This window comes from Pseudochaenichthys georgianus, chromosome 12 (genome assembly GCF_902827115.2).
Source record: "Pseudochaenichthys georgianus chromosome 12, fPseGeo1.2, whole genome shotgun sequence".
Lineage (NCBI taxonomy): Eukaryota > Metazoa > Chordata > Actinopteri > Perciformes > Channichthyidae > Pseudochaenichthys > Pseudochaenichthys georgianus.
In genome coordinates this window covers 13,089,020-13,109,257 of record NC_047514.1, presented here as the reverse complement: position 1 = coordinate 13,109,257, position 20,238 = coordinate 13,089,020, and the positions used below count along the sequence as shown (strand labels likewise).

Genomic DNA, 20,238 nt, shown 5'->3' with positions numbered 1-20,238 from the left:
ATTATTTGCAGTTTTTACATGAATCAAGGAAAGTTCAACTTCGACTGTGCTGTTCTTGGGAAGACACTTTTTGTGAGCCGTTGGAGGTGAAACATTTAAATACAGTCCAACAGTTATCCTGTTTGCATAGTCATGTTGAAACTCAGGGTATAGCCAGGTCATAATGTCAGTGTAAACAAAACCTGAAGATTTCATTGCACCATTGTCTCTGTTTCTTTAAGACATGTCAAGCTGCGTTTAGTTCAATACTGATTACCAGCAAACAACCAAACATTCACACACGAATTGAATTGATTTATTGAAAACAAGGGACAGTGTACATTAAGTGTGCATCAACATATTAAAAACATGTAAAAGTACTCGAATTAGCCAAAAGGCTAGTTTTCATCGAGAGTCCCTTTGCCAGATGGTGATAGACATCCTGAAAGCAATAATACAAATACCACAACATTGTTATACCATTGTACATATTTACGATAGATGACATCACTATTAAATATTAAATACATTTTTCATAATACAGAACAACAGTGTAAGAGATTGTTTGTCCACTAGATGTCACTGTCCTGACATTTACTAATATTTCGTGCCAATGTTGTGCTATAAACTGGAGCCATATCTGTTGAGTCAACATTTCGTAATAAAAGGGACCACACCTTGGCTAAGCAGACTAATCTATGAGCAGGTATCTCTGTGCCATATTGTCTCTTGTCCCATTTCCATTTTTCTGATTGTAAGACATACTCATAGGAAATATGTTCAGATTTGCCATTACTATCTGACTATAAGCTACCAAAACACATTGTATATGAATGATACCCTTAACACATGTTGGCGTTAAATCAAAAACATTTGAACATTAGCCTCGTTTCTGTTATGTGATTGTGATGTGCTATATGTGACATGTACTGTACGTGTGTTGTTTATTGTTCTCTTTTATCCTCACACTTGTCTTTCCTCCTTTTTATTTTATTTTAATATATTTTCTTATAACAAATGCTGTTGATATATTGTCATTTTAATGGTGTCTATTACCATCTGGCCGGGGACAACACCTGGAAATTAGCCATGTCGGCTAAAGCTGCACCATTGACTGTTTTTGTGACAGTTAATCGATGGGGACTGTCCACGACACTATAAATAAATAAACTAAACTAAACTTTACATTAATAGTTTGGGTTAAATATGACAGACATACAGAACGTGCAGTAGCCAAGTTAGGATTATCCGACATACCAAACATCACCAATACAACTTGACTGCTCAGACACGTCCTTACCTGCTTGAATAAGTGTAATTGCAGTGCAGTTGCAACATTTATCATCATCATCATCATGACGTGTTCGATTGGCAGTTTCTTAACCTCAGGCATGACTATACTGCTTTAACACATTGTGATACTACTATATAAAGCCTGTGAACATGTTTGTATTGTTTGTTCTATGGATCCTTTGCATTATGGAAAATGTATACAGGGATGTAAAGTTTGAATATCTTTAATATCCTTTATTTTTGTCCTCCAAGTTGATGGAGGTGCAATAATAATTTGCTGGAATACCACCTTACATAGCTATAGCTTTATTAGTTGTATTAAATAGATAATACATAGAAAAATAAACAAATAAATAGACCAACATAATATTGAATGGTTTGAAACAAGTGATAGTTACTCCACACAGAGTGTTTTGAATGACAGAATCCATTACTGGGGGTGTCATGGGAGTTCAGGGGTCCAATCAAAAACCTAAGAAATAGCCTTTCAATTGTGGTACATCAACAAAACGTTAAATCAGTAAAAGAGTAAGGATTTTATGATTCTAATGTATTCTATTCTAGCTGTGTGAGTGTGGTTTTGTGGGAAATACCCCTTCAACCAAACGTGAATGGGGCACCAATGGATAACTGAAGAGGGCTCGCTCGCCGCGGTCACGAGAGCACTGGGGGAGTGACGTCACCACCCTAAACCGGGCACCAGCCGTTGAGTTGAGTCCCGAGCGAGAGGACAGGCAGGAATCCGGGAACAACTTTTAATGTATGCGGGCCGAGCCGGGCCAGTGTCTCGGGACGCACTGTTTCCTCCTCCTTTATGCATCCTTCTGCTCGACTAAGCTCAACTACGGCTCGTTGTTTTCTCACCGGCTCGGTAGACAATCTGTTTTTGGCACAAAACCGCGGTTGTGTGTCAGTTTCTTTTTATGTGTCCAGCTCCTCCTGCGACTCCAGGACATAACCGGGTAAGTGTGTCAGTAGTTTTCACATCATGTTAGTAGTTGTTGGTCGGAATGATGTCAAGGCATTTTAAACAAAAGCGTCACAACTATCCAAGTGTTTGTAAGTCTCGGTGGTAAGTTAGACGCTGCTGTTACAAAGCGTTCAAACTCATTGTTTGTGTACAATGATGCACGACGCGCGCATTTGATGCTTTTTGTGCTAATTGCTAAACGAGTTGCAGCTTTGCCCGTGTTTGTTTGTGCATAGGTTCATGCATAACTTCCATTGTTGAGGGCAGTATGCACATATGCACAGGTAGCTAGCTACTTAATAAACCGTGGTTCGTGCTCGACTATAGATTCAGTAGTTAAAGTTAAATGTACCGTCCAACATTGACAGAGACAACACATTAGTTAAATATCTCTATTTCAGTTTTTTCGATTCGCTTCATAGAGATCTTCACATTCCACAATTGCTTTCAATTGTTGTTTTCACACATTTGTCATTGTTGTGCTGGCTGACATTTTTGACACTTGGAATACATTTGACAGAAAATGAAGATGTGCTTTATGAATGTGCCATGCAAATGTGTGTTAATCTGTATCTTGAATGCTGCCAGTTATGGCTGTCCTTGAAGCACCCACCTTTCAAATCCTTAAACACATCAGTATCTGCCCACATGAAGAGTCTGTGAAAATGGAACAACTGTTTCTTTACTTGCTCTATGTTTCTGCTAAGCCCACACATTTTTTTTAAATACAATTTCTTAGGATTTAAGTGCCAGTTATCATGGCAAAGAGGTTCAATTTGCTTACATAGTTGAACAAATACAAGCAGACATATGAAGTAAGTGAGTAGTTTCATTTTGACTGGTATGATCACAATGATATCTTTCGAGTAAATCACTGACCAGATCATTTTAGGCATGACAATGTGGAAATTGTTGGAGGCAGTTACACGCAAACATGTATTTCACCAGACAAAACTACCAATTGATTTGGGAGGAAGAAGAGAGAACTGTAAAAGTATACCGAGTATAGAGCAAGACTGTATGGTACAGAATAATGTGATCAAATTTATTAGGAACACTTTGTACACATTTTGCTTTTGTCACTACTACAGTACTACAAGTGGTGCTCCTAAAGAGGCTTTAATACACAGCATATTTTTTTATATCCGAGGTAAAAGGTAATTTATCAAGGCTGTAGATTATTGCCACTGTACATCCCTGCATATTTACACCTCCAATTGACTGTAACTTGTATGGATATAGTGTCCCACAATACCTGATAAATCAGTTAGTCTAGTCTTTCTGGAATGCTAAATCACATTTGAAATGGAGCTACTCGTCACTAATTTCATCATGTGTCTTTTTTTCTTCACAGCCTTCCCTGAGTGATTGAGTGAGTGACTGCATGGACCAGACTGAACATGAAGAGCCTTAAAGCAAAGTTTAGAAAAACTGATGTAAGTACTATAACATGTATTCGCGGCTGTGTGAAGTGTGTGCGCGCAACAATGTGTGCACATGTGTATGTCTGCACGGCTGAGTCAGTGTCTGTGTATGCATGCCTTGTGCAGTTGTGGGTGATTTACTGCAGATTTTCTCAACCTTGGGGTCAGCAGCATTGCTTTGGGCTATTTCTGAAAAAATAAATAGACTGGAAAAACAAAATAGAGTTCAATTACGTGACGTCTGTGTAATACTTATGGAACTTCCTTCTTGCTCTTGTAATCAGAAAGTGTGCCTTGCTCACGTTCCCATGATAACTTGTAAACTCTAAATGCTGGTGTCATGAGAATTGTAGGTCCTCAAAACAGGATCATGAGTTTGATAAACCCTGATTTATGGTGTTAGCGATATGACATAGACTATTATACAGACATGTTGATGAGTCACTCTGGAAGGTGGAGGACTCGAGAGGTGATTAAAATATTTTTGATTAAAACTACAAAAACACGAATATCCTAAGATACTGTGACTCCGTGCTGCTCCAGAGGAGGGTTTGACCCTGATGACTATGAATCAGTCTTTTGGGAGGAATATCTCCGTGTTGGTTCAGTCATTCATTGGGTCACAGTCAAAGATACTCTACACTCACAGGAAGTGAGGCGTCTCCACAGCGTCTGACTCATCTGTTGTCACAGTGACCGTAATGACACGGAGCCAAAACGCAGACAGGAAAAAGCTGGCGGGTTGGTGGATGAATGGGATAAGTTTTAGGGGATGTAGGGAGTGTCAGAAGTAGACAAATGGAGTGAATATTGTCTACTAAATGAGATACTTGGTTTACTCAGACAGTTTCCATGAGATTAGGAGTGTGTGGCAGGGCAGGATGAGGAGCTCTGGTTAGAGAGAGAGAGAGAGAGAGAGAGAGAGAGAATCCCAGCTTTTACTCAATTATAGCTACAATATACTGCAAGGCATAACTAGTGCATGCATGAATGCGTTGAGAGCCAGGCCTCTGCGAGTGGAGATCAAAATCAATTCGAGAGAGAGAGAGAGAGAGAGAGAGACCCACCTATAGATCATCTGGAAGAACATCACATGTAGAGTTACAACTCTTTGTAAGGAATACTCAAATGTCTATGAGCAAAACATTGGCATTTCATCTTTAACAGCCTGCAATTTTATACGATTCTACGGCCTAATATTAGTAAATTATTGCAACTATGTGGGGGAGAACAATAGTGTCCATTGTTCTAGAGAATGTTGAGTCCAGCATCGGGCAGAAAGGTCACAGTAGAACCTCCTTAGCGTGTGAAATGTATCGTGGCTGTTTCACCTTTACTGGGTGTTTTAAACCGGTGTTGTTACAGTAGGAGTTGTAAACTGTTTGATATAGAGGCTTTTGGAGGTGAATGCTTATCCTCGCTGAAATAGCCAGTCGTAGGCGGCATGAGAGAAGAAAGGGAAGAGCGGTGGATGTGAATGTTGCTTAGAAACACGACTGAAGCCATTCGCAGTCATGTATGCCTTTGCAGACCTCCCACACGCACTGTCGCACTTTGATTGTTTTGATATCTGATAATGTTTCAGTTTGTCTTTTCATTGTGATGATCCCCCGTTTTCATTTATGTGCATTTATATGTGTATACTGTTTAAGGATCAATTGGACTTTTGTGCTCTTCCAGTCATATACACAATTAAATACGTTTTTCTGTTTCTATTTTAGACTCTATTCTCTCGAGCAATTTTGTGAAATACAGTACAACATTGCATTCTTCTATTTAGAGGAGAGGTCCTGTTGCCCATCATAAGAAGCAACTTTCAGTGAAGTACATATTCATTTTTCATTAGTTTCCAGTATTGTAGTGCATACTTGGCGATTAAAATGAATGGTCACGCTTGTGATAAGCAGAAAAACATTTCACAGGCTAGCATGTTTTCCCTCTGAGCCAACATAGTCATTCCTTTGCTTTTTATAGAAACCCCGAACAACTCTAATAGAAAGAAAATATCTCTCTGGTTCTATTTCAGGCTGTGTGTTTCAGTGACCGATTTCTCAGGAATGTTCCCCCCCTAAACCCCAAAACCAGCACTTTTATTTTATTATTTTTTTACAAAATAACAGAAACTTAATGCTTTTGTAAATAGCTTCACAATGCAGTAGACATTTCCAGATAATGTGTAATGGAATATGTTCTTTAGTGTCAAATCTTCTCTAAATGGTTCACTCCGGGGAGCCACCTCCAGCACAGAGAGCTGAATGCATCGGGCAGCCAAACCTCAAACACCTCCGGTACAACAAGAGGCCTAAATAAGGTAGAAAAAGGGCTGGAGAGAGAATAGGACGTGTGATCGCTGTGATATCATACAGCCAGGAAAAGGGCTAAATGTGGAGCTGGATGATGTGGGCCTTTTTCTTTTTTTTTAAATGATGAAAACAAGCCTTTCCTTCCAGATTATTTTTAAGTTATGCTGGTTATTTGTCTTTGACATTCTAGTAATTTGATTATCTGAAAGTATGTTTGGAAATACCATGCGAACTAAAACTCTAGAGCCAGGCCGACTCAGCAGAATGTTGTGCAAGGTTTAGTAGATCAGCTTTCTCAAATGCTGCCCTGTGATTTTACTGTAAGGCTAAGTTGTGCAAAAACACCACCTCCGCATATTTATATACTCATGCATTTCCAACCTTGACATTAAACTTCTTTATTACTGCAGAAAAAAACAGATTTTTATCCACATTGAATTTGCCTGTCAAAATTCTGTGCATGCCGGTACCTAAAAGGGAGGGAACACCAGTGTTGCTTTATCAGCAGGTGTGTACTGTGTAGTTACACAAGGTCAAAGTGAATCGGAGGAATTGTTTAAAGTGTGTGTGTTTGTCCATGTTGCTCCGTGTGTGTTCTGAAATGTGTGCATGTCTATCTGCCAGACTCAGTGTCTGCATTTGAGTGTTGTTTCTGTTTCTCTGTCTCCCTAAATACGACTTTGGAATATATCATTGACATTTTGGGATTTGTTGGTGGATCATTTGGGCTAATCCTGTTTGATGAAACATTTGGTGTAATCAGGGAGGTTTTATGTGTGTGAGAGCAGTGTTTAAGACAAGCAGACGCTGTAATCTGGGATCTGGGAAGGGGGCTGGCGATTAGCCACAAACAGACTTACAGGCATTTTGGTTAAAGCATGTCTAAAATAAATCTGCTGTCAGAGATAATTTAACTTTGACCTGCTCTGATGATGTCAGTAAGAACGTTTTTCTTGTGTTCGAACTTTCTTTTTGTAATGTTAAGTTACAATAAAAGAGGACCACAATACAAGAAGACCAAGATTCTGTGAGATAATGTCTTCTTTTTCTTCTTCTTGAGTGTGCTTTGATTTGGTTGGTAGAAAGTTAAGGACTCTTTAAGTCTAAATTGGCCAATTTTAGATTTATATTCAAACCTATTTGCTCAAGAACAAGTTAACAATACTACCAATCTGTACGAGCAGTGAAAAACTATTAGTTTTTTTTAGGTTAGACCCCCACGTTGAAAACCACTCATTTAGAAAAGCATACTTTAGACATAATCGTTGTTTTTGACACAACCGTAGTTCTAAAAAAAACAATCGCATGTAATTAGTCAGAGAAATCTTAATTAAATCTTGAAGCGTGCGTCGGCCCCTTGAGACCACATTAAACGACGGTCCCTGCTGTTTGAGCAGAGCTGCTCTCAATAAGTTAATTTGCTCCCACTGTTATCTTACTCTCGGCCCCTCACTACCATCCCCCACACTCTTTACAGGCTGTTGTGCACATACACATGTCTGCGTTTGTTATTGTGTATTCTTTTGTGGACAGTGGTTCTGGGATTAAACCCTCTCCCAGCGCTTCATACTGTCACACTTAACCTGCTCCTCCAGCTTGCCAGACTAAGCAGGATTACTCTGTGTTTTTACACACAGACTTTCACATCTATGTGCATGGACCAGTATCCACAGTATATGCGCAGACACCCCCACCCCCCCTTGTTCACCCAGTCTCTCTGTCTAATTGATGAATGGATTATGCTGTCTCCTCTCACTCCACACAGCTGTTTCATAGCTTTAATTCATCTGAGCTACACGACATTGGGGACTACACTGAACATTTTACATTCATGTCTGGCACTTACAGTTTTATGTTGAAGCTGAATTTAGCTATGCAAATAATGGATTCCTCTTTATCAGCAGTTCTATAATGTGTTTGCTAACTGGAAAGCACAGCTAAAGAAAATCACATGCTGATCATCTGAAACCATTTTAAAATATGCAGCGTGTGGTTGAAAACAATAAACTGTAATATATATCCCCTCCATACAGCAAGGAAAAGGTTACACCCTACATTTTCCATGAAAGTTGACACATACTGCAGACACAAAATAAAAATCATCATATAGTAACACAATATTGCAGCAGCCTATAATTATACAAGGTTTCTTTTGAACTGAAGCACAGCCACTTGGCTCGGTTTGATTTGGCCCAGTCGGACTTGGTCTGGCATGGAATAGTTTGTTCTGGCGGGGTATAGTGAAGGGTATTAGGACTTGTAGTGACAAAAAAACCTCAGGGCCAGCCCAGCATTAATCTGGTGGAGGAGGTGGAGGAAGGGTGTGTGTCTGTGGATGTGTGTGTTTGTCAGTTGTCAGCAGGGGATAGTACAGCAGTCAGAGGGATAAGTACGGCCCTGTTCACACACACTGCAGCAATTCATCCTTAAAAATACAGCATATTCAGATCCTACATGATTCCAACAGGAAGTGTACATATTGATGTAAACATACATATGTAGCCATTTAAGGGATTATTCACAGAATTGATCAGTTAGATGTTATTAGGATGGTAGGGGAAGCGACCTAACATCCAATCACACATTGCGCCGTGGGTTGGTTTTGGAGCGGAGTGATTTATCGGTTTATTAGTAATTCGAATGTCAGAAAGCAGATCAGCAACTGCTATGATAATTTATGAATTTAGTCGATTTTTAAGCAAAAACACAGGACGTAAGCAGTAAAAGTAAATATTAGCCACATTCTATTTTTGTCTTCTTCGTGAGAAACTAGAAGTCTCATGATGAAGAGTCCTAGTATTGCTCACAGTAAGTTACTGTACGTAGCATGTTGATGACCAGTGCCACTATGTTATGCCTGCCACGGTCAGATGTTGATTGCGGCAGCCACTTTGGTCTTTATTCTACATACTTAACCTCCATTATCTAGATTAACCTAGATAATACATGTTAACAAATAGGAATGACTGGTTTAATTTGTCCAAGGAAAGGCTGAGGAAAATAGCTTGGAACCTTTAGAAACATGGATCCAGTTAAAGCATGAACTGCCAACGGGATGTCTTTATGTCTTATCCCAAGCGTACATGAACTACAGACCTACGGAAAGGAAGTGTGCTCGTCGGCAATGATGCACTGGGCATGGTAAAAGCAGGCGGGTGTCATTCTTGCGTCTGAGCATGTTTGCATGCTCATTTATGTGTGGGTGTGTGTTTGTGCATGGGCTTGTTTGTTTGGTGTGGGTGTGGCGACAGGATTCAAGATGCTTGTCTGCTGCTTAGGTTTTTGTATTTATGTTTTAGGAGGATTTGTTTCTGAAGGTATATGAATCATTATGGGGTTATTTTTTAAGAAAACAGTGGTTTTACATCTAGAATATAGTGACTGAATGTCTCTTTGCGTGGTTCAGAATAACATGAAGTGATAGTGAGAAACATAACCCATCACTGATGCTGATGGCAACACAAAAGAGCGAGACACAATCAGATAAGGTGGAGGGGTTCAGTTGAAAGGTTGTGGACAAGATAAAGGAGCTATAATAAAGGGAGACAATGATAAAGGAATAATGACAAACAAGTACCGGATAAAGGAGGAAAGATTGTAGTTAATGGGAAGAAAGTGAGCTGGAGAGAAATCTTATATGAGCACGGAGGGCAGTCTGCCTGGACGCCCCGGTCGGGTTCAGACAGGGTTGTTTAGTTTGGCCTGCGACGAACAACTGGAACAATATTCATGCTAGGAGATGGATGGAGGGAGGGTTAGTCTCAGTTCACCTGAAAAAACTATGAGAACTTTCCTCCATGAGAAACTTCTGGCATTGCCCTGCTGTACTTCCTAGAACAGTTTTTGCTCGCACACATTTCAAAGATGTGTTTTTTATTTTAGTGCTGGAAGAAACAGGCATTTGTATGGAAACTTTTTGAAGTACACTAGCTATCAAGACAGTGTTTTTTGTTGTTGTTGCAGATTGATTTGTCCTTGGAGGTCAACAACAATTATTAGTGAGACGTGTGACCTGTATTATTTTGAATCTACTTTGACTGTTTGTACACTGACGCCTTTGTTTATGAACTGAAGTGAGGGGTACAGTATATTTTTTGCCATACTCTACTGACTTTATGACTAGCTCTCCAGCGTAATGAGGTTGGTTGCTTTCCAAGTCAAACAGTGTTTATTTATAGGGCAGGAAAGGCTATTTGTGTCAGGAGGAAGTGTTGCGTGAGGGCTATTTTTTTTACTAGAGGTCTTCTTGCACCAATAAATGTCCAATTCCGGACTTCTGCATCAATCCTTCAGTGTTTACATAAGTACTTTTAATGAAAATAGTTTTCTTAAAATGAGTATGTTCAAATAGTTAAAGCAGTAAGATCATTTGGTCACAATTAAATTCCTAGACGGTGGCCTCATAGTATTCCTCTCACGACAAGTTGTTTATAAGAAGAGCACCAGAAAAGCAGTTAAAGGTAATTGGAGGGGTCAAAGGGAACCTTGACTAATGGGAGGGGGATTGATGGATGGCATGAAGAACATTTTGTTTTCCTTTCTCTTATATCTGTGGATTTTTCTGTGGAAAGACTGAGACTGAAAGAGACATTTAAACACTAAGATGTATCATATCTTTGTCTATGTGGAAAAAAGCTATATGAAGGCTACATGCTAGCAAAACACATCAGAATTTCAACTTGGAAAACAACTTTTGGTGTTTGAGTTGCATTGTGGGTAATATAAGTGGGTTGCCAGATTTTGACAAGGAAAAAAGTAAAGATGTGTCGGGTTTTGCAGCATCCATCTTGATCTTCCGTTGGCTGATGTTGAACATGGACAATGTATTCACAAGAGGATTGTTTGGCCATTTGGCTCTATAGAGATAATTAGATTTAACACTGACAGACTGGGAAAAGGGGAAAGAGAGAAGGGGAACCACGTGGCAAAGTTTCATTTTGGTACGTGGGCGTCCGCTTTACCATCTCCGCTATCTGGGTACACTGCTCATCCGTACTGAGGGTAAAAGACAGTAATTGAGGAGAGGGTGGTTCCAGCTAAATTGCAGTTTATGAAAAAGATGTCGAATGAGAAATGTTCTCATGATGTCCATTTATTTCATTATCTAAACGTGCAGCCCATGATGGGCAGTGTTGTGAACCATCTGGTCTTTGTTTAGCTGTTCTGTATACTAACTCTCTTATTCTCTGTGTGTGTGTGTGTGTGTGTGTGTGTGTGTGTGTGTGTGTGTGTGTGTGTGTGTGTGTGTGTGTGTGTGTGTGTGTGTGTGTGTGTGTGTGTGTGTGTGTGTGTGTGTGTGTGTGTGTGTGTGTGTGTGTGTGTGTGTGTGTGTGTGTGTGTGTGTGTGTGTGTGTGTGTGTGTGTGTGTGTGTGTGTGTGTGTGTTAGAGGGCAGTAAGCGCTTTCAGCTGTGGCCTGAGAGAAAGGATGTATTGTTTGAGGACATTTGAGCATCTGCTTTGTTGCAGATAAGGCTTTTGAAGTTAACAGCCACTACTGATCAAAGGGCAGAGATATTGTAGTTGTGCCAATCTCTGTTTCCTTCACTTTTTGTTCTGTACATTGTTTACTCTTCCAACCTCTATTTTATTTCCTGTCCGTACAGCCCTCCTCTGTTTCTCAACCATTCTCTCAAACAAAGAATATTCCTTGAACCTGTATACTGTGGATGTTATTCCCCTGTGGAGTTAATCTATGCTGCTTGTGTGTTTTACCTCCCACCTAACCTACTTTTCTCTCGGCATCTATGCAGCTTTATCTCTCATCTCTGCATGTATCCCCACAGACAATAATAATCTCATTTACACAAGAGACACATCTGGTTGTGTGTGTTAATAACTGGAACAGTGGATCATGTTGTGTGTTCATGTTCACTCACCTCTCTGAGAACCTGTGAAAGGACTGAAACACAGTTTGTCTGCATGTATAGCCTAATAATCTTGTGCTTCTTTGGGTGTTTATTTCCATCTTTCCTCTCCATGCCCTTTAGCAAGTCATTCTCTAATTGCAATAGTTCTCTGTGCTTCAGCTTTAGAAATACAAACACTCACAACCCTTTTATCTATTTCCATTTTGTTTCATGTCAAAGTTTTTCTTCTTCTTGCCCTACAACAATAAGGCCTTTACTTCAGTCCAGAGTCCGATTTCCTGACAATTACCCCCCATATCGCCATGACATTTGTTAGGGTTAGGTTTCATCCCCAGAGTTTGACTACCATTGATGTTGCTGCCACCGTAGGGTCACATTTCCCTTAAACAACATCCCAAGACATCTGGATATGTAATTCCTGGATTTCTATGACATTTGTTGTGGATTTGTGTAGTCCTGCTTTTGCCTTTCACAAATTGTCCTAATCTTTAGATTTCCTGGGAAAGGATATGCTAGGTTCAGCTTTACTCCCTCACCTTAGTTTACATATTCAGTCCATTGACCATCTAGAGCAGGGGTGGGCAATTATTTTTCCTAGGGGGCCAAATGAGCAACTGAAAATATTTTGGAGGGCCGGGCCAAAATGCCGAACTCAATTATGCATAATATACATTTTATTTCTATATAAAAAGCAGTAAATGGCATTGTTTTGACCGCTGGTTAGAGTGTATGTTATTATTTGGCAATTAAAAGGTGAGGTTAGCTTTCAAAAATATCATTTATTCAAATAGAATTTCCAAAATGATAAACATTTTCAGTGACATTAATAAATAAGGGCATTTTGAGTTTCATGTACTATTGAAACAAGGATTTTCTTAGCTTTCTAAAGACATCACATCATCTTTGTAGCCAAAATAAACAAGACATATCACTGAACTGTGTAACTGTGTAAAGAAAAGTGTCCCAGTTTTGTAGCCTTTTTGACTTTACATGCCTATATTAAACATTTAATGTTTTCAGAACTGCGCAAAAAAAAAAAAGATCAAGTGTCCCATTTCACTTGTTATATTTCCACATTTTAGTGTTCTTCAGTTCTTTTTTTTCATTCAGTGTGAGAAATCCAGTCTCTGTTGAGCTTTAACAAGTCCATCAAAGTCAGGTTGAATGTCTGAGGTGGAGATGCGAAGCACAGCTGACAGATGTTCATCAGTGAGAGAGGATCTGTACCTGGATTTGGTAAACTTCATGACTGAGAATGTCTGTTCACATGTATAGGTGGATCCAAAGAGAACCAACATCTTCTGAGCATGTCTCCTCATGTTTGGAAAGTTCTCCTCCTTGAGAGCAGAGTAGAACTCTAGCAGTGATGCTGACTTAAAGTGCTCTTTCAGTAGTGAATCAGACTGCAGGTCAATGAGTTCAAGCTGAACCTCAGTGGGTGCACTATCAACACTGCAGGTAAAGGGAGAGGAAACCAGCTGCATTTCATCCTCAACCTTTTTGAAATCTTGAAAACGCCTTGAAAATTCATCATGCAGTGCTCCTAACATGGATGAGTACCTGTGCCGGTGATCAGCTGATGGTTTGACTTCTTTCAGGGTTTTCATGTGTTTGAGATTGTTGCTGCCTAGTTGCCTTGAAATTAATTGCAACGTTGTCATGAAGGCTTTCACATGGCTCTGCATTTCATGAGCAAAAAGGCCCTTGCCCTGCAGTTGTGTGTTCAGTGCATTCATCATTGCAGTCACATCAACAGCAAATGTTAAATCTGCCATCCAGTCCTTATCAGACAGCTCTGGGATGGTTTTGCCTTTCATCTCACAAAACTCTTTTATCTCTGATTTCAGAACCCAAAACCTTTTTAGCACTTTGCCCAGGCTGAGCCATCTGACAGCTGTGTGGTACCTGACATCACCATGTTCGCTCTCTTGCTCCTCCAATAGTGAAACAAACTGCCTGTGTTTTAATGCTCGCGCTCTGATGAAATTAACTGTTGTAGTAACAACATCAACCACATGGCTAAGTTTTAGCACTGACTTGTACAACGCTTGCTGATGAATAATACAATGTATAAACACCCATTTCTGCTCTGCGTTGAGTTCACTCACTTTATCTTGCATTCTTTTCAAAAGCCCAACATTTTTCCCTGTCAAATTCGGACATCGTTTACCTCGGTGAACAGATCACTCCCCGTTGTGGTTCCTTTCATTGGCCGCATTGCTGCCAGCTCCTCCGTAAGCTTGAAGTCGCGCGTTATCCCCCGGAGAAATATGAGCAGCTGGGCTGTGTCACGGACGTCACAGCTCTCATCCAAAACCAAAGAAAAAAAGTCGAAGCTTCCCACTTCACTTTGCAGCTGAAACTCCAGATTCTCTGCGATGTCCTCCACCCTTCTCGTCACGGTGCGGCGGGACAGCGGGATGTTTTCAAACGCTTCTTTTTTCTCTGGCCATAGCAGTGCTGCAGACTCGACCATGCACTCTTTTCTGCATGCAGCTTTGTAAAACAGCCTTGTTGTTTTTCTAGCTTTGCTAGTAAATCCGTTGATGTCCGCGCTCGTTCGGCATCAGTCAAGTTTTTGTATTTCGCGGCATGTTTCGTCTCGTAATGCCGTTTCAAATTGTACTCTTTAAACACGGCGACATGCTCCCCACAAACCAAACACACAGGTTTACCCTTGACTTCAGTAAAGAAAAAATTAGTAGTCCATATTTGTTTGAAAGTTCTGCTTTCGGCATCCACTTTCCTCTTTTTGGCATGAGCCGACATTTTCGCATTTTTCAGAGGTGACAAGGAAGGTAGACACGCATTTCACGTGCACAGTTGACGTGCACGATTGCGTGCACTGTGAGAATAAATGGGCTTCAAAATAAAAGCAAGGCGGTTTTAGTCCACCCATAAGATAATTAGAAAATATGTTTTATTTTCTAATTATCATGTAATCTTTCGCGGGCCGGTCAGAATCATCCCGCGGGCCGTATTTGGCCCGCGGGCCGTACAATGCCCAGGTCTGATCTAGAGAGTCAAAATGCCGCATGGGCTCTTTGCTTAACTTATTTTAAATTGGTTCTTTAAGCTTTTACCACAGGTGGTATTAAAGCAGCATCTTTCAATGAACTTGTATTCCCCAATCAGTGAAGGCAAACAGGACTACCCAGACAATTAAAAGTTAAAAAGAACAAACACCTTTTTATCTGCTGATCAACAAACATTATTTTTTTCTGATTCTGTCGGTTTTCTAAAGTAAATGTTTTTCTGTTAAAGTCCCCCTGCTCTTAGCGGCTACACTCTCCAAACATACAGAATGTTATTTAGGAATGATGCTTTCCCAATCTGAGTTTATTTTCTCTTAAGAGAACCGAGGAAGTTCAGAGAAGCAGAAAAAACACTGAGCAGACATGTTTACGTAAAAACCATTAGGTTAACAAACAGCCACACACACTTGAAGGGGATCCGATTTCTTTGCAATTTATTCTCATACTGTTTTAATGAATGGATGTTTGAAGATGCTAATCCATAATCTGTTTCAAGACTTCACAAGTTGAGGGAAAATGAACACATTTAAGACATGTGAGTCACAAGAAAGTGACCCATTTAAATATTACTGCAGAGAAACATTCACTAAGATCAATTCTCAGAAAACCAGTTCAATGTCTGTTTCTTTTCGTCCCTCAGCATGTTTCTACCAACTCATCAATTGTTTTCTCTTTCTCTTAAGCTTTCTCACTCCTTGTCCTCTCGTCCTTGTTTCTGCAGCCAGACTCAGGCCTGGACAAACAGGAAACACTTAGTGTTATCAGCAACTCTTTGTTTGTCTTAATGAGTGCAAAGACGGAGCGAGAAACCACACATTCGTACACACCCTGATAGCACTGTAAACATACTTATCGCGACCCAAGAAACAGAAAGAGAGGGGAAACCTGAAAGAGAGACAGAGCTGGAGGGACGAGGGACAGTCGGGAAACAGAGCTGGAAGCAGGACAGGAAGTGAGATCCTTTTCACTTCCTGGTGATACACACCAAACAATGGCGGACCTACTGGTTGATAATCACAGGATTAGTGACCCATGCATGACTTATTGCTGGTGCAAACAAGAGTTGGCTTAACCCATGCTGTCCAGTGCAAGCCAATGTAGGCTATAGGCCAACCAAAGTAATTTGAGAGAGAGTTGTACACTTTATTCATATGTGTGACGTTTGCACAGTAGTCAACATGCTCTTTGGTATGCATGTAATGATTGTTTTTCCAACATTGGCTATAATTAAAATGTTATAATATCCCTGGATCATATGACATGTGAAAATGGTAGCTCACAGGGAAAAACCTACAAAGAACCAACATATATTTTCTTTAGGAGGTTGTAAAGACCAGAGCAAAAAAAAAAGGGTATTATTGGAATGACATATGACAGTTCTTTTCGTCCAGCAAACAGTTAAAAACCCACCGATAATCAATTGACAAACACATAACACAAAGAAATTCAGCATTATCCTCACAATTGAGAAGCTGGAACTATGTAGTGTTTTAATAGGTTATCAAAATATTTGCTCGTTAATTATGATTACCGTAATTATCTGCCAACTATTTCATGAAATAAAATCCTATCATCTCATTTGACCCACACACAGAAAGCCTTTCCCATGGGAACCATTTAATAAGCTTCCTATCGGCTCCTCATTACTGATACAGTTTGCTTTATATATCAGCCTACTTTTAATCTTGTGTTATCTAGTGGAGATATTTGTATCGGTGCACTTCAAAGGCATGATACAACGCTAGCTATTTTAAAACAGACAACCAAAAACAGCCATGATGCAGGAATGGTTAAGAAAACTCTGGGAAAGACTTTGTTCAACAATCACTTGTTGTAGTACTCTGGGCACATGCTGATTTTGCACCATCTCTGCCAGCATGATTATTTCATCAGCCTCCCTGCGTTGTATTTGTGTACTTTTCCGAAAACTGGAGCAGTGCATTCCGCTCCACTTAAACCTGTCCAGTACAATGTCCTGTAGTCGAATGCCATCGGTGTCATGCTGCTCTGTCGTAACGACCCTTCATTCTTTGTTCAGCCTATTCAAATCACAAAGGCCATTAGGCAGGAGGATCATGTGATACAGTACATGAGTGTTTGCCCTTTAATTTTCCTTGTTGTGCTGGTTGGTAGACGCTCAAAGTCCCACATGCAGCTCTTGTTAATGAGACTACTAGCATTCACTGCAAATATTAACTGCATACGTGTGTGAGTTTTTGAGACGTTTAGTTTACGGTAATGTCTTGTTCCATAATCCTAATAAGAGCAACCCACAAACCATTATTTGACCACACAAGTCACCTACCTGCATTGTTATGACAGTATGAATAGAAGCAACAAGCTAATTGTTCTATGGACAGACAATGTGTATGGAATGAGCATAAATGCTTCTGTGTACAAAGAGGAAGTCCTGCTCCATATCAAACAAGTGAAATGAACCATAAACACTGGAGAAAGGCACTTCTGAGACACAGATAAGTTGTGCAGGTGTGCTGTATGACTGGTTTCTCTGTAAAGCCCTCTAGGAATTAATAAATGACGTTACATATTTCTGTCTGATAGAGAAGAGGAGTGTTGACTCCTCTGTAGACACAGGGGAGGAGGTTCAGATGGTAAACTCATGGGTGAAAGCTTTTGTACGTTTGCACACTTGGATTGAAACTTTTGTTGTTCCGCAGTTTCTTGACTCGAAGAAACTGACAACCAACCACAGCATGAACACATCTTTACTGAAGCGAGTATACAGAGAGTTGGCTGTCTAGTGTTACTGCTGGCAGTGTTTGTAATATTCACGAACAGCTCTGAACAAAGACAATATACAGTACCTACTACCTAGTGCACTAGCTTATTCCTTTTTTCTGTTTTTGTGTAACAGCACTCTAACTTATTTATGGTCAGGTAACGGGTACACATCTGACTGCTCTATTAGGTTGCACAGATTTGTGTGGTCTACCATCTTTTATGGCAACTCTGCGGAGTCTCTTCTGGGTTTTTCTTTAAGTCTTGGGTGGGTATAACTTAAACGTACACATTGGTAACAGTTTTTATATTAACATTTTTTTATATCTTGTGTCAATCACCTTACATTTAAATATCCACCTTAAATGCAAATATCAAGTGTACATATAAAGTCAATTCCCACATTAAGTGACACCTCACTATCTGCCACATGTGACTATTCCCGTTTTTTAATTGTTATGTGTCGGAGTGGGTTTGCTTTGCTGCTGTTTCCGGATCATAAAGGCACTCAATTACAGCAGCAAGTTCCACCCTTCCTGATATCCACAACACACGATAAGAAGATAACTGGCCACTGTGTTGAATAATATATACAAAGAACTCTCCAAGTTCCTTTTACACTCACTTTGAAGGTTTCAGTAAGACTTTCAGTTCTTCCACCACTTCTCCAGTGTACCTATTTTTGGTATTGGAATGCGTCGTTGCCCTGCATGCGGCTTGAACAACACATGACTGGCCGTATGAAAATCATGAGACTTTTCCGACCGGCTTACTTCAAATATAGCACCCCGATGTGAAAACAAGGAGTCGTAAACACTTCACCATATGGGATATGTCCTTTTTATAGCTGTAGTTGTTTCCTGCTGTGTCATGTTTCACTGCTCATCAATCATAGCCTCAGACAGATGAACATTCTCTGACTTCTCTGATCCACTTTCACTAACCCCACAGTACATTTTGTGAATTACTCTGCGCCACAGGCTTTCCTCTAAGAAATAGTTTAGCAGAGGTGAAATGGGTGATATAAGTCCATATTCAGATTGTCTAATGATCTATTCAGTGAGTAGAAAGATGACAGTCTTAACATTTACTTTTCTGTGTGAAATGGTTACTTTTTTTTTTCTGAAGGCAAAGTTTTATTAAATTGCGTTGATTTAAAAAGGAAATGTTTGCAGGAGTACAGAAAACATTTCAGTTGAGGTAACCCACAAAATGTAAAACTTATTCCCAGAAATCAAAAAATAATATATATATGTAATGGACCCTCTTGTTGACAACATTTGTGTATTTTTAGACATGCCTGCATGCACAATTATGATTTTGTATATGTGGTATATCTTTTTAAAGGATGGTGCTTTAACTCGAATCTGCCAGTGTGTCTCTTTTTTTGTCTTCTATGATACCGTTGCTGAAATTCATCAAATACTTGTTGCGTCTTAAAGGAAGGTTTTCCCTGATCCTGCCTGTATTTTGTTGAAAGTCTAAGCTGTTCTTGGAAGTACTCAGTGTAGTATGCTCATCACAGACATGGAAAAGCACCTGGTGGATTCATATATCTTTTCCACATGTCTCTGTCAGTGCTCAGCTGAGGGTTTTTATGTCCTATCTGTTATTTCCAGTCTGTTAGAAAAGGTTCTCGTCTTACACGGCCTCCTGAATAGCATCTCACCTCTTGCTTTAGTGCTTTGAATCACATATTTCTCCGCTCTTAGTTATCTTGGAATTCATTTCAAGTTCACAAAACGCCAACATTGAAGCATTAATATTCCATTACGAGTCCACAGTGATGTCTCTGGTGCAGGCTGCAGAGCTCCGCGGTCATCCTAGCAGCTTCAGTGACAGAAGGGACTTTAATAGCCTAGCCTTTTTCCACCAGCTGTGCAAAATGTATTGCAGTGATTGCACTTGGGTGTTTGCCACAGAGGCAATTAACACCATGTTTAAAATGGGGTACAGTTTGCCACCACAAGTATTTCTGGAGTCAGAGAGTTCACCCTCTGATCACGTGAAGGTCACTAGGCCATCGGGTCAGATTTAATACTGTGCTGCGTCCTCCTGATATGCACAGATGGTGTCAGAGAGAGCTCACTAATGAACCTGGGGTGCCAACATGTTTGGTGTGCACAGATTTAGTTCTCCCCCTGCTCTGTTATCAAGTTAAGGACACACATTTACAGCATGCTGCTTTAATAACACATTTTCTCACTTTTCTTAATGTAAGCTCACCTTTAAATACGTCACTACTTCTTGTCTACTTTGACAATTGCAATTGTGGTTGATTATAGTTTGTGAGGCATTGTAAAAATTGTGTTTTTGTAATGTGAGTTTAGTTTTTATGCTAGATGTAGAAGCTCTTAAAGCTTACTGTGCTGTATTTGCTGCCATTAGCTTGCAGTCTCTCTGAGATCAGTCTTTCATGGTTGAAGCTTTCCAGTAACAACTTCTCTCTATCCGACCAGCCTGTCAGTTATACAAATGTGGGGCCATTTGGTTTGTGCATGTGTTTCAATTGGCTGTGTGTGCGCTCTCACAAGTGGAGACACATGTTTTGTGTGGGCCATAGCAACGCCAAAAAATCATTATCTGAGAGAAATTGCTCACATTAAGGTCATCGCACCCATTTTGCC

General features: G+C 40.0%; 1 protein-coding gene across 2 annotated transcripts in view; it reads left to right on the top strand.

Annotated features, from left to right (window-relative positions):
• The first annotated feature begins 2,010 nt into the window (after nucleotides 1–2,010).
• Nucleotides 2,011–20,238, top strand: part of rai14 (retinoic acid induced 14) — a 37,106-nt gene continuing 18,878 nt past the window's right edge. For both annotated transcript variants that reach the window (XM_034095625.2, XM_034095624.2), the window contains exons 1-2: nucleotides 2,011–2,234; nucleotides 3,597–3,678. In XM_034095625.2, coding sequence (XP_033951516.1) covers nucleotides 3,643–3,678 — 36 coding nt within the window. In that variant the 5' untranslated portion in view covers nucleotides 2,011–2,234; nucleotides 3,597–3,642. The remainder of the gene's footprint in view (nucleotides 2,235–3,596; nucleotides 3,679–20,238) is intronic.